The sequence below is a fragment of the Trachurus trachurus genome, assembly GCF_905171665.1.
Source record: "Trachurus trachurus genome assembly, chromosome: 21".
Classification (NCBI taxonomy): domain Eukaryota; kingdom Metazoa; phylum Chordata; class Actinopteri; order Carangiformes; family Carangidae; genus Trachurus; species Trachurus trachurus.
In genome coordinates, this window is record NC_139899.1 from 24301065 (window position 1) to 24314611 (window position 13547).

Here is a 13547-nt window from a genome sequence, read left to right on the forward strand (position 1 = left end):
TCTTAGACTCATAGTAGATGTTTGACAAATATCATTATTTTACCTCAAAAACTGATTTTTCTTTTTACTGTGGTTTCAAATCTGCCTTACACGACAGTGAATGGTTTACTCAATTTGTGAAGCCACTGTTGATTTGCCACTTGTCAATCAGCTCAGTGCGATAGACAACGGTCTTTGGTTCCCGAGGTTGTGGGTTCAATCCTCAACTGATGCAAATGGAACATTATAAGGTCAACTGTCTTGTCTTCCTATTCTCCTGTTTGTTGCTCAGAATTGCCTAAATTTGCCCAAAATTAGCCCGGACCCGACCCATCGCTGCGCAGCAGCTATAATCTGTTTTTATATTTTTAGAGTGAGTTATAGAGCACATCTCCCAGTTTTCCCTTTAAAGAGATAATGGGCACCTGTGAAAAACAAAACCTCACAAAAGAAAGACCTTTAAACTAAACTAATTTATTAGACCTGTGTGTTTCCATTAGAGTAGGTACAGTCTGTATCTGATACTGACAGAGTGATTTATCGTTGAATGCGACCGGCTTTATAGCTGTTCCTGACTGCACCTGAGCTCACTAAGTATTTCCATTATGCACCTATAGATTCTTTACATCAAAGGCCATTGGTGATGAACAACAACAATATGCTGTTGTTAGGATCCTAACAGCAGCGCACAGATGAGTCCTCTGGGAAGTGTTCATCCTGACCCTGCTTCATACATGCACCAAATCCATTTTCATTAGAGTCTGATGAATACATGGCAGTTTGGCTAATGGCTTTTAAGACGGTCTGCAGGTTGGTTTGCATCTGGTGGAGCTGGTGAGGCCCTGCAGGCAGCGCTGCTAAATGGTTCACAGACAATGTTCCCACCTACATGATGCATGAGTGAATGAGTCACCAGTACATTTAAGGCACACATAGAAACCATCCACTTCTTTTTTTTCCCTGGATTATCAGAGGTGCATTATAACTCACAAGGGCCACCAGTTCTGCAGCATTACACGTGTCAGGTCAGTTATGTAAAAAAAAAAAAAAAAAAAAGTGAATATGCATCCCATATTGTAGGTTTATTGTAAATATATACTCATTATTCATACCAGTACAAAGTATGCTGGCCCCATGCAAAACATTTGTATCAAAACTTTATTCAGTAGACCCGGTTCTGGAGTAACATGCTGTTGTATTTTTCTTCTTCTTTTTTTTAAAGTAATGCTGTAACACAAATCATCATTCCAGGCATCAAGATTTCATCTTTCATGCAGTTTTACAATGAGCTGCACTTCTGCTCTTGCAAGACGCATCCAACAAGTTCCCTAAAATCATGCTTAACCATTTGTGGTGAAAAAGGAGGAAATGATTAAAAAAAAAAAAAAAAAAAGAGCACAGAGGCGAGATTTCACATGAGAGCCGCTATTAGCTGCTCACTTTGCTACAGGAGGAAGGAGTGTAAGACAGTTTGATGATCATGACATCAGCAACATAACTTGTATGTTTTGAAGTCGAACTGATCGATCACTTAAAAGAGGCAAGATGATCACCCAAATTCAAAGAAACATCCTTACTCACCCTGAGAAAAGGTGTTGGTATACATCTTTATATTTGACATATCCATTTCTAAGTGAACTGCATCCACTTCAGGACAATTCATGTGAAAAGGAAGGAGCACCTCATAAGATTTGAATATATATTAATATATAATATAATGTAAGTAATAACACTGTGGACAATTATATAGGAACCATCATTCTCTGGAGAAATAAAAGCCTGCAATAACCTGACAGTTTGAAGGGTTTGAGAACACAGAATCAGAGCTTAAATAAACCATTTTTCACATGACTTCTCAAATACAGATATAAGCAGTTACATAATTAATGTCTGTGTCGATCAACAGGTTTCATTTGCATTTGGCAATGATTAATCCAGAGCAACACATGCACTGATTCTGTCTGGACACCAGCAGCAGGGGGTATGAGGAAAAAAAGCTGCTCTTTGTAATTTGGGTGAAAAGATCATTTAAAGACTCACAGTAACACAACAAGCACATGGTGTTTTTGCTGACCTCAAGTGGTTGAAGCTCTCACTTTGCTGCAGCTGTGTAGAAAAAAACGTAGCAGCCTCACAGCTTCAACTAACACAGGTCAATAAATGAATGCTCTTTTGGTGTTGTCGGTGTTACTGAGCATTCAGAGGTTACAACTACAAAACAGACAAACAAGAAAACAGTGTGGATTGAATGTGCATTAAAACACAACCATAACAAACTGAACATGTTTTTCTTGAAAAGGTGGAACTACTCTGATCCACAGCTCAGTCTTTGTACTGTATCTTATTAAATCCACCTCATTGAAAACGCATGACTGCGAGCTACTAATTGAATTCACCGCCGAGTGTGTTCGTTTTCTTCCTGACGGACGATTCCCACATGGACGGCGACATGCCTTTTAGGAATAATCCTCCAGTTCACACAGCTCTATACAAACTAATGACCACCACGTCTCTGTGCTAAAGTATTATGACATCACTCTGTACTTGAAAATAAAAGCCCATAAAGTTAAACATCTAATAAATGGGGTAGTATGCTGTTTTACCTGTGTTACATATTAAAGCTCATTTAATCTGAAAACACTGTTGCTACTGTATGCTGTGCTTTCTGTTGTTGTGTTTTTTTTTCTTTTTTGCAAGTCTTTCGTAACAAGTCACGATGTCTTAATGGTTCTTTTGCGATAAAATGTTTTTAAACATCTCATTTACAAGACGCACCGTCCCCCTATGATAAATCAGAGATGGAGTGAGGATTGAAGATCTTTCATAATGCATGAAAGTGAACGTGTGATAATCTGGAGCTAAAGATGCTTAAAGTAGTTACACTGAAAAGATAAAAGCAAGTAAAATGCAACCACCTGCAGAAATGAGGATGGTTGGCTTGTTTTGATGGATGTGCAAAGGAAAAAAAACTTGACTACTCTCTTCACCCACAATAACGGCTACTTCAGGTTAGTAAACATCAAACAATGAGGAAACCAAAAGGACACAACTCACGATCATTACTGAGAAGCTTATGCAGATAGAAAACCATGCAAGCACAGAATGAAAAAGGTTTATTGGACTAAATTAGGAATGTAATCAAACTTTTGACTGAAATGAATGAGACAACAACAAAAAAAAGGACAAATCGGGACCACAGTTTGCACCAACAAACACACTGTAGATGCAAAACCTACAGACGACCTACCTATTCTTCATATTACTCTTTCTACAGTGTTATAAAGGAAAACTGCTTCTTCAAAAAGTCGAGCCATGGGGGAGGTGAGAGGGGGTTTTTCTATAGTGTCACTGAAAACAAGATTATTGACTATCAGTGCATGATTTAGTTCGATGCTTTTGCCGTGACTGAGTTCTGCTCACTGCTCAGATCAGCAGCTCAACTGTATCCGAGTCAAAATACAGTTCAAAGCTCTCTGACTATACAAAAGTAACCGTAATTTGTTCATAAATAAAAACAGCGACAACAAAAAAGAAATAATAATAATAATAATAATACAGCCAGTTCTTCAGGATTCGTGAGCATCTTTACAACTCAGACAAACAGCTGGAAAACAAAACAACAAAACCTTTGCTTTATAACGGGATCATCGGATGCCAGGTCAGTTCTGGCAGTTTTGAAAACTGGTCGGGTTTTAGTGTTTCAATAAGCAGAAATGATTTTTTTTTTTTTCCTTTTCTTTTTTTGTTCTTCTTCTGTTGGTTGTTTTGGTTTCATTTTCCCTCCTTCAGATCTGTGTGAATACTGCTGAGCTCACTCCACTTTGCTGTATTCCTCTACGTGGCCCAGCACCTTCTTCCTCTGTCGGATCATGTGGAAGTAAAGCTGGGGGAAGACTGGGAGGGAGAGAGGGGGAGAGAGGGGAGAGGAAGATCAGTAATGTGGATGTGGAGGGACTTCAACAACTGCAACATCAACAAAATCATATTCATCATGAGGATTTAAGATTCAAATGAATTCATGAATGCACCAAAACAAGAAGAAAAAGAAGACGCTGGATGAAAGTTACAGAAAATACTTGTACATTTTGACATCAGTCAGAATCTGAGCTGCCACATACACACTACATCTACACAGTCAAAATATTCAGGGTGAACAAACATAGATGGCAAAAAAATGGTAGTAATGATATCAATAGTACCTAAATAATCACAAAATGAGGAAGTTATAACTTGTCTGTCGCTACAAAAAGGGGAAAAACATAAACATCGTGTTTTGTCGACTTACGGGGGATGTAGGAGATCATGACGAGGATGAGGAAGGTGTAGTAGTCGAAAGAGAAGTTGTACTTGTTGGGCAGAGTGACAGAGTACAGGCCTGTCTTCTGCACGTACGGCAGCGCTGCATAGATAGTCAGCAGTTCCCCGGTCACTCCCATGGGATACAGCACGATGAAGAAGGTGTACCTGCAGCAGAGGGAGTCAAACTATGAATTATACAGCTCCATTATTCCTTGTTTCTGCTACATGAAGGGTGGTGGTGGAGGTATAGCCACAAAAGACACAAAAAGACATGTGCCTGGTATGCATTTGACAATTTTTTTGTCATTTACAGAATATAATATAATGACAAAAACGCATTTTCCGGCAATGTGAGCGAACAAAGCTGCTGGAGAGGAGCAGACTGCATAAAGGAGAGAGAGTGGCCTTAACATAGCAGCGCTCCACCCAGACTTCAGACATAGTTTGGTTTAAAAGAAAAATATACAAGAAAATATAAGGTTGTTGCCAGAGGCAGCAATACCAGGAATATTTTTTTTTATCTCTTAAAAAACAAAATCCGAGAAACAGCTGAGGATATGTTCAGGCTCTGACACAAATAATTCAAATACAACTTTAAAATACAAAAAAAACCTCCTGCTTTAACCCAGACATGGCAACACATTAATAACCCTGCATTTAAACTGTGTGTTGACAGAGAATCATTAATGTAATGGTGAAAAAGCTGTATTTACCATTTGAATTCCCAAACCACAGACAAAATCTTACAGTTTTAATGCAGCAAATATGAGAAAGTGCAGCACAGATCATTGTTATATTACTTATAATATTATATGACGTTTTAAACATCCAAACTCTGAACATGATGTGATAACGATACCATGTGCAGCTAAACAACAAAGTTAAAGAGTGCAAATAAAAAGGATAAAATACAGCCTCTGCATGTTGCTAAATGTTTAATTCCAGCACTGTTGAGGGATCGGGGGCTTTTGAGGAGAACGCTTGCAATTAAATATGAGCGACACACTGAGCTCCTTCTCCGTCTCTTCCTCATCCAGCTCTCCACACCCAGCCACCGCTGCCTGCCTGTCTCTGATCCGTCACTGGATTTTCCACGGGTGAGCAGCCAATTTCTCTGTCTCTCAGGGTGCGACTCGAACTGAAGGTCGAATACCAATATAGCGACGGTCTCATTTGCTACCTGGCAACGAAGACCGCCGGGAAGGAGCCACTTAACAACTGTTGCCTTGGTTGTAGAGGCAGATGAATCCCATTAGGCAGCGAGATGTGAGAGTGAGTTTTATGGGGGAGGCGGCAAGATTTTCTGCAGGTTTGATGATTTCTTTAAAAACAACTAATCAGCGTTGGCAGTAACAGCTCCACAGAGTCATGCTGCTGTGATATTTAGAGCTCTCTTTCACCTTTTCATTGTTTTAGTGTCTACAGTTACATTGTATATAGGGTTTATATGAGATGATATTAACAACAATTCTTAAAGGAATTTACAGCTTTAAAGACAATACACCAAAAACATGTTTACTCTTTGTCCAGTGACAAATTAAATAGTGAAAATGCAACATATTTTTAAGGGTTAAAATCAAATTCTACTAAATATTCTGAATAAAAATAATTATCAATCAACTTTCAATAGTTTGAAATGTTAACACACACCCTAGAGTTTCAGCATGAATACTAAATAGTAGCACTAATATTTTCTCAATTAGAAAGTAGAGCTGCAACCAGTTATTATTTGGCCAAAAATCCTACAAAATGTCGTTAAAATGTCAAATCATTATGTTTGACCGACAGTCCAAATGACAGTGAAGGAAAACCACAAGGTGGAACTTTTATTTAATGTGACGAAAAACATGTGAGTGACATGAACCTGTGAACATTTGGTATTTTTGGTGGATAAATGACTTCATGACTAATTAGTGAATCTCAAAATAGCTGCTGATCAATTTCAGGAAAACAAATTAAGACAACTTTCTCAGATACATCAGTGATGTCCTCACATTTATATGATGATTTATGAAATAAAACCAAATGCGAGGATGAAACAATTATTCCAATTAGTAAGATTTTTTTCCAATTAACAGTCTCATCTCCCTGACCTGCAGAACAGAAAGATTCAGGAAATCCTTCATTCCTGTTGCTATCAGAATGCATAATGCCTTTTACTTTTTTATATCACTTTATATGATTTTATATTGTTTATATCATATCATTGTTATGTAAGCTGCTGGACGATCTGAATTTAATTAATAGAATATTAATATAAAGTATTTTCTATTCTATTCTAAGAAGATAAATCAGCATTTTCACCATTTTGCGAGCAAGAAAATCCAAATGATTGTTGATTGCAGCTTCTCAAATGTGAGGAGCTGCTGCTTTCTTTGTCTTTTCTTTGTCTACTGTCACAGTAAATTTCACTTGAACTTGAAACTTGACGACAGTAGTGTGGACGAACTCTCTTACTTTTCTTATTGCTATTTAATAGATCAGTCACTCAATGGACAGAAAATGATCATCAGTCTCTGGCTTTGTACAGCATCAATGATGAAATCGTGACTAAATGTGATCTGTGTTGTAAATACTCAATGACTCATTGATGTGTTGCTTATTAATCAGACTGGTGTCCTGCTGTGACTCCACCCTCAGGTAGACTCTCCTACCTTGCCCATTTGATGAGGTACGGCAGGTGATTGAGCAGACTGAAGGTGTAGAAAGAGTAGCGGATGATCTCTGTGACGGTCCAGGCGGTGACGAACAGCAGCACGCTGTCTTCGCTCTGCACCTGCAGGAAACACACGCACACACACACACATAAAGGATGATGGGAGGAGCAGCGAGGAACAGACGGGCTTGCATCATGCTGCGGTAGTTACTCTGCTGTAGGCTAATCGGGACTTTTCATGCTGTTTGTTACAAATGCTCAGAGATCAGATCACACCGCAGGCTGCCGGTCGCCATCCTCAGATATTAAACCGGCGTTAAAAAGACGAGCACACTCCTCATCACACACTCGCAATCCAGATACAGGCTCCAGTCACACACTGACGCAGAGGGGAAGGAGAGAACAGCTTGAGAAGAATGTCAGTGCAGCGTCACACAACAGACACATAAAAGAAACACTTGAAAACGCAAAATACAGACGTTATTCACTTCAATCAAATCCAGCAGATCCATTCCTGCAACCCTACAGCAAGACCGTCTGGCGTTACTTACACGTTTCCTCCTGTCCAATCTAATCCAATCCCATCTATTGACAGGGCAAACAGTACATCAGCTGGTCACTGTCGGACATGAGGCCAAGGAACTGTGTTTCCGTCGATGTGCCAGTCAAAGTTTACTTTTATAACCAAAGTGTGATTCATGTGTGTAAGTTTTGTCTTGAGGAAGAGCGGAAGTCGTCTTACCTCCCTGACGCTGTGTGTGACGGCCCACGTGAGGAAGACCCGGGACATGACCTGGAACCCAGTCAGGACCACGGAGGACGGGACGATCCCTGAGACACGAGACACAAGACGAACAGTTCATACAGTATGCAGCGATGATTGACAGCTGGTTCTGGGCTGTTTATCTTTCTTACTTCTCAAACTTGAGTATGAAAAGACACTAGGTGATACACGGTGCTGCTACTATTGTTGACGTTTCATTTTATTTAGTTTTTTTATGTCTCATTGTGACTATATGTGTGTATGTGTATGTGTATGTGTTATATATATATTTATATATTATGCATTATTATGTGTTTTATATAGCTATTTTATAACCAAAGTATATACTGAATTATCATAGGGAGGAGGGGTGGGTTTTAATTAATTTCATTCATTCAAACAGGAACTAATGCATCATATCTGAGAAACTTGGGCTCTGGAAACTAACTAAATAATAAACTAAACAAAGTCAGTCCATAATAAGATACTCTACATATGCAAATTTATATGGAGGTTCCAAAATTAAATATTTCTTCAGCTATATCAGAACATGTGACATTAAATGCAATAATAAAATGTATTAAAATGGATGTTTAAAACATTGGTTGTCAGATTTACGAGAGTGATTCTTAAAAAAACAGGAAATACTGGGAGTGATATTGACAAATGAACTAGACTCCTTGTAACAGTTTTAAACAGAAATCTGTGCATTGGTAAAACATATTAAGACGTTCACTGTGTGCGCTCTGAGACGGATTCCACACAAAACAAGACACTCATGAATTTAGTGCCTAGTGAGCAGAGAGGAACCTTCAATAGTGGGTTCCTGTATGTGTGTGTGTGTGTGTGTGTGTGTGTGTGTGTGTGTGTGTGTGCGCGCTCTGAGTGGACGGCAGCTGCAGGGAGCCTGTTTGCAGGGGGGAAAGGTCAGCTAGCTTTAGCTTCAAATCCCAGATAATGAAGAAAATGGACCGTGAGCCACAGCGAGGCAGCCAGGCGAGCGCCGGCCTCTCCTCATCACATTAACACCACGAGAGCCAACAGCTTCTCGGATCTCTCTCTCTCTTTGGCAAACACTCCAAATATGAAAAGCTTCTGTATTTGTCTGCACACACACATGCACATCTGAGACACATCTACAAATGCGTTATGACGGCTCATGATTACAATGGGACCGGGTCCAAATCATGATCTAAGATATCAGCCAACACATTATGTCCAGTAACCATAACTGATGTTGTTATTAAACCCCTCGACCATGCAGCACAGCTATGATTCTAGTCAAAATTATACTTTATGAATAGTCAAACTGGTTGCACATTATGGGCCCTAATACACTAATGCTTTACAAATTATATCAATTCCTGCAAACCAGGGCCCTGAGCTGCAGTGAGAGTGGTGTGAAGGTGAAGGTGGAAGATGAAGAGAGACTCACCTACAGCACAGTGCAGTATCTGTGAAAGGAGCAGAGAACAGGAAAACAGTCAATATGCTTCAGGGAGTGGAGCACGAGGTGGCTTATTTTAACTCCTGTGTGTGGCATGTGGTTAATTTTTCCTTTTATTTCACATTCCTGGAAAACATTTGGTTTAATGCTGGAATAGCGTGCTCATTTCTAAAATTATTATTATTATTATCACTGGTGATGTCCCATTAGCGTTCTCAGAACATCGGCCTACAACATGCACACAACTATATAACAGAAACTGACTCAGTGGCACACAACCGCTATATTAAAGGTCCAGTGTGTAAAATGGGGGAAAAACCGTGACATCTAACGTTCAGATTTTAGTTTGCAGTGTTCACTCGCTCACTCGCACTCAGCCCTTCCATCGGCAAAGTGACGGTGGCCTCCGAGGACAAAAAAAACTTGTTAACCACGACTGGGAGTATTTCAGGAGCATGGAGCGATGAGATGGAGATCTAAACAATTTTACGATATGTCTCCTGTTACTTAGTCCTTCTTCTTTATTTTATCTTTATTTATAAACGCGAAACTCGTGAAACGTGCTCTCTGGCTGGCTGGATTTTGGGGATTTTTTCCGGACAAACATGGCGGCGCAAGATGGCGACGCTCTCTAAAGCAAGACCCTTGCTATATGTTAAAAGAAGAATTATAAGGCTACGAAAACCAAACTAAATTTATTTTATAGCGATTATACACTTATACAAATATATTCATGGGTAGTATATTCAGATTTTGCCAATAAACCTTGTTAATTATCACACACTGGACCTTTAAGTGAATAGCGTAATGCCTGTAGTGCTCAGTCTGTGCACAGAGTAGACCATTTCATGAATGATAGAGATAGATGCTGACATTAGACAACATTATGTCTCCTATTACTGAGGTACAGTGCGTCTGGACAGGATCACTGGAACACCTCGTGCTGCTCTGCCTCTGCACTATAAACACACGTGTGTGTCTGTGTGTCTCAGCCCAAACATACCAGCCCATTATGTTACAGAGGGCATACCGAACACTGTGCAGATAACAGGCCTCCACTACATACTGTATCCAGCTCTGACTCCTGAACTCAGACAGACTGTAATGACCTTTTCTATCAGCTGGAAAAGTCTGAGAATAATAAGAAACCAAATATTTGCAGATACGATAAAAGTCAGTGATTGTAAATCATTCATTAAATTAAATATCTTAACAAAAAGTTATCAAATGTTGCAGAAAAACCTCCAACATCTCCATATATAAACTAAATGCTGTGTGCTGAGGAGATCATAAATCACAACCATCTTTAATGTACTCCCACATGGTATACTTATTCTGTATTCAGTGAAATATAATATGATATTTGATCTTGTCAATATCACGCAGCCTTTTGTGCTTCTCTCACCTCCAGAATAGCTCCGGTCTGAAAGAACTTCAGAGGCTTCTCTATAGAGTAGTACAGCCCATGGTAGCTTCCTCTGGCCAGGTAAGCTCTGACCAGACCCACAGCTATCACCAGCCACCTGGACAACAGAGGAAAAACATCTCAGTCAAGATCTACAAGATGATCTAATGAGGTAAATTAAATCTGCAGTGGACTTTTTTTTTTAAGTAATAAAAGGAAATGCAATAAGACAGATTGTAAGGTCTCAATGAGAAACTGGTGTGTTTACTGAGGATAACATACATTTCAAACATAAGAGGAAGTGTACAAATTACAATTCAACACAACAGAAAATGGAACATTTCATCAATGGACACCTCGGATACTGAATATTTAAGGACTAACTTCCTGAAATGCTCCCTCATATTTGTTTATTTATAAGTTGTGGTGAAAATATAGTTGAACAAAGAACCTTAATTACAGAGGTTTGTAGTGAAAGTAAATGTTACTCTACAATAACATTAAATAAAATGTATTCATATCAGCAGGGAAACTTGTTTATGAGCCAAATGAAGATATATGGTTGACTATTTAGTTAGTTAGTCAGTTATATCACCCTTACTGCTACATTGTAAGTCATTAATTTCTGTCATTATTAACCCACAAAGCAGACTGAAAATCTTATGATGAAGTAAATTGTTTTATTATGTGTAAATGTTAAAATGTACGGGTAAAGTTCACATTGAGCAAGATGGATAATTTTGCCAATGGAGAATTGCTGCCTGTTAAGGATTTCACCACACCATTAAATTATTACCATATAATACATTACACCACTCAGATTTAGCTCATCTCCCTCCACAGGGAGGTCGAAGGTCAGCTGCAGCACAGAGCTGGTGTGGTTACAACACGCTGTCAGAGTGGTAACAGGGCTGAGGTTTCAGTTCACACTTTGGTTTCACAGACTGAAGGGTGTTACCAGTTCAGCAGAAACCGGCGAGCAGCCCCTCCGAGCTGCTGGGGCAGCATCTGAATGCAGACGCTGCATAAGAATGGCCAAAACGTGCATGCACAACACCCTAACTTGTGCTCAATACAAAGCCAGCACTGTATGGTCCATCAACAGCGAGTGGGACACAATGTGACCAAACTGGTTGGACAGTGAGCAAACAACAACCGCCATTCAATTGTGCAACAGTCTGAAAATGAGTGCAATAAAACGCAGGCAGAGATTTCTCAGTTCACGGTTCAAGATAACTGTGTCTCTTATTTACGTAAGTATCTGGGCACTTGTTCAGGGTAATGGAGCTCATGAAATGTGCAGATCTAACAGTAATCATTCAAAATGTCAAACTGCAGTTCATCAGAAGTGGTACTTATACTTAAATTAACCATACTACATGATTTATTGACTAATGATTAAGTGACTGAGTGCATTTTATACTGTTTAACATGAATATGCTGAATCATTATTGATCTGAAGTGGAGATAAAGGGGACGCTCTGATTATGTTAATAAAAAAAAAGAACTTCTTCATACTGTTCAAGGGTACAAAAAACACCCTTGAATGGGCAAATACGTTTTCTATCACTTCACTTCTTTATGTCTCTCAATAAAGATATTAATTTCTTGTAAATATACATTTTTGGATTACTAATAGCTTCTTCTTCAATCAGTTATTCTGTGTAACTTATTCAACCTCTAGTAATTGTTTTATGCTGCATGTGTTCTGATTGCTGCAGCTTTGATCAATCAATCTGTTGATTCTCTTTATGATTAACCAACAAACTGTTTAGTTTATTAACATTTTCAAACACTTGAAGCATGGTTATTGCAAGTTCTGTCTAACCTCTGATAAATTTGATTAATTTAATGTGAGAAAATGAACAAATAAAACTCAAAATCAGTTGTTGCCCTGCAGAAATTACATGACAATGCAAGATGCAAAAGCACCACTGAGAGCAGACAATAAGCCAGCTGTCATCATATTTCTGCATTGTATGGGGTGGACGACCAGTCAGTCACCCACAATTAAAGTGCACGCCAGGTGGTTGTCTGTCTGTTGCTCATCTAACGTTAATCTGCTTGAGCCGTGAGACGTTGGAGAGCATATTCCAACAAAAAAAAGGAAGAAAAAAAAAGTATTTTACTACAGAGCAGCTGCAGGCGAGCAGTGTTTCTAATAATAACTACATAACATTAGCATAGATTAGTAACCCAAAAATAACGCTGTAATACTACAACAGGGAAATCTTGCTCCAATTATTCATCACACACATACACACACACATACACGCACGCGCACACTCAACATGAGCATGAGCAGCAGCAGCAGCATTAGCACGAGGAGGAAACACGCTACATACCCCGCTGTCATAACAACGTTGTAAATGACCAGATAGGCCGTGGCCAGGGCGCCGGGTCCCTTCTTTCTCTTGGGGGCCACATCGCTATGGGCTGCCTTGCTGGTCCCCGGTGCAGCTGCCGACATGACTGCAACCCTCAACGGTCTTTGGTCCCGGACAACGGCGGCTGTCAGGTTCACCGAGTCAGGAAACGGACTGAGGGAGGAGGGGAGGGAGGTTGGGGCACACCCGGAAGTGTCGTCCTCGAAGCAAGATGGTTCACTCTCTATAATTCCGCCTTCGCTTTTTAGTCGCGTTTACTCAAAAGAAAAAAACACTTTAATATATCGATCATTTCAATGTGAAACTCTACTCGTTTATTGAAGGTCTACATTCACACTGCTAAAATTTGCTTTAGTAAAATATAGCTGCTCTGTCCATCGGGTGACCGCCAATATTAATGGGGCTTGAGGGACCGGAATGATCTTGAGTTAAGGTTTTAGTCTTTGTCAATTCCTCCGAATAAAAAGAGCCGCTCTTTTTAGAGGCGCGCCGCCTAGTGTCCAAGACTGAATTACACTGAAATTGCTTGATGTTGTTCTCTTTCATATTATAATGTTGAAAGAAAAAAAAAAAAACATTATTTATTTTTTTTTTACCTCTAAATGTATGTT

General features: G+C 39.4%; 1 protein-coding gene across 1 annotated transcript; it reads right to left on the minus strand.

The window, feature by feature from the left end:
- Positions 1-3075: 3075 nt before the first annotated feature.
- Positions 3076-13076, minus strand: hacd2 (3-hydroxyacyl-CoA dehydratase 2). The gene is made up of 7 exons (XM_083997135.1): positions 12895-13076; positions 10550-10667; positions 9133-9151; positions 7677-7765; positions 6933-7054; positions 4265-4443; positions 3076-3873 (listed from the first exon to the last, which is right to left on the minus strand). The coding sequence occupies exons 1-7, from the start codon at positions 13017-13019 to the stop codon at positions 3791-3793; spliced, it is 735 nt and encodes a 244-aa protein (XP_083853261.1). The 5' UTR covers positions 13020-13076; the 3' UTR covers positions 3076-3790.
- Positions 13077-13547: the final 471 nt, after the last annotated feature.

What these genes read in the sequence shown, in the direction of transcription:
- hacd2 (XM_083997135.1), bottom strand. Translation starts at nt 13,019, where the DNA reads ATGTCGGCAGCTGCACCGGGGACCAGCAAGGCAGCCCATAGCGATGTG. An exon ending in AACGTTGTTATGACAGCGGG is followed by an intron (nt 10,668 to 12,894) that starts GTATGTAGCGTG and finishes TCTGTTGTCCAG; the next exon opens with GTGGCTGGTGATAGCTGTGG. An exon ending in TCACACACAGCGTCAGGGAG is followed by an intron (nt 7,055 to 7,676) that starts GTAAGACGACTT and finishes TGTTTCCTGCAG; the next exon opens with GTGCAGAGCGAAGACAGCGT.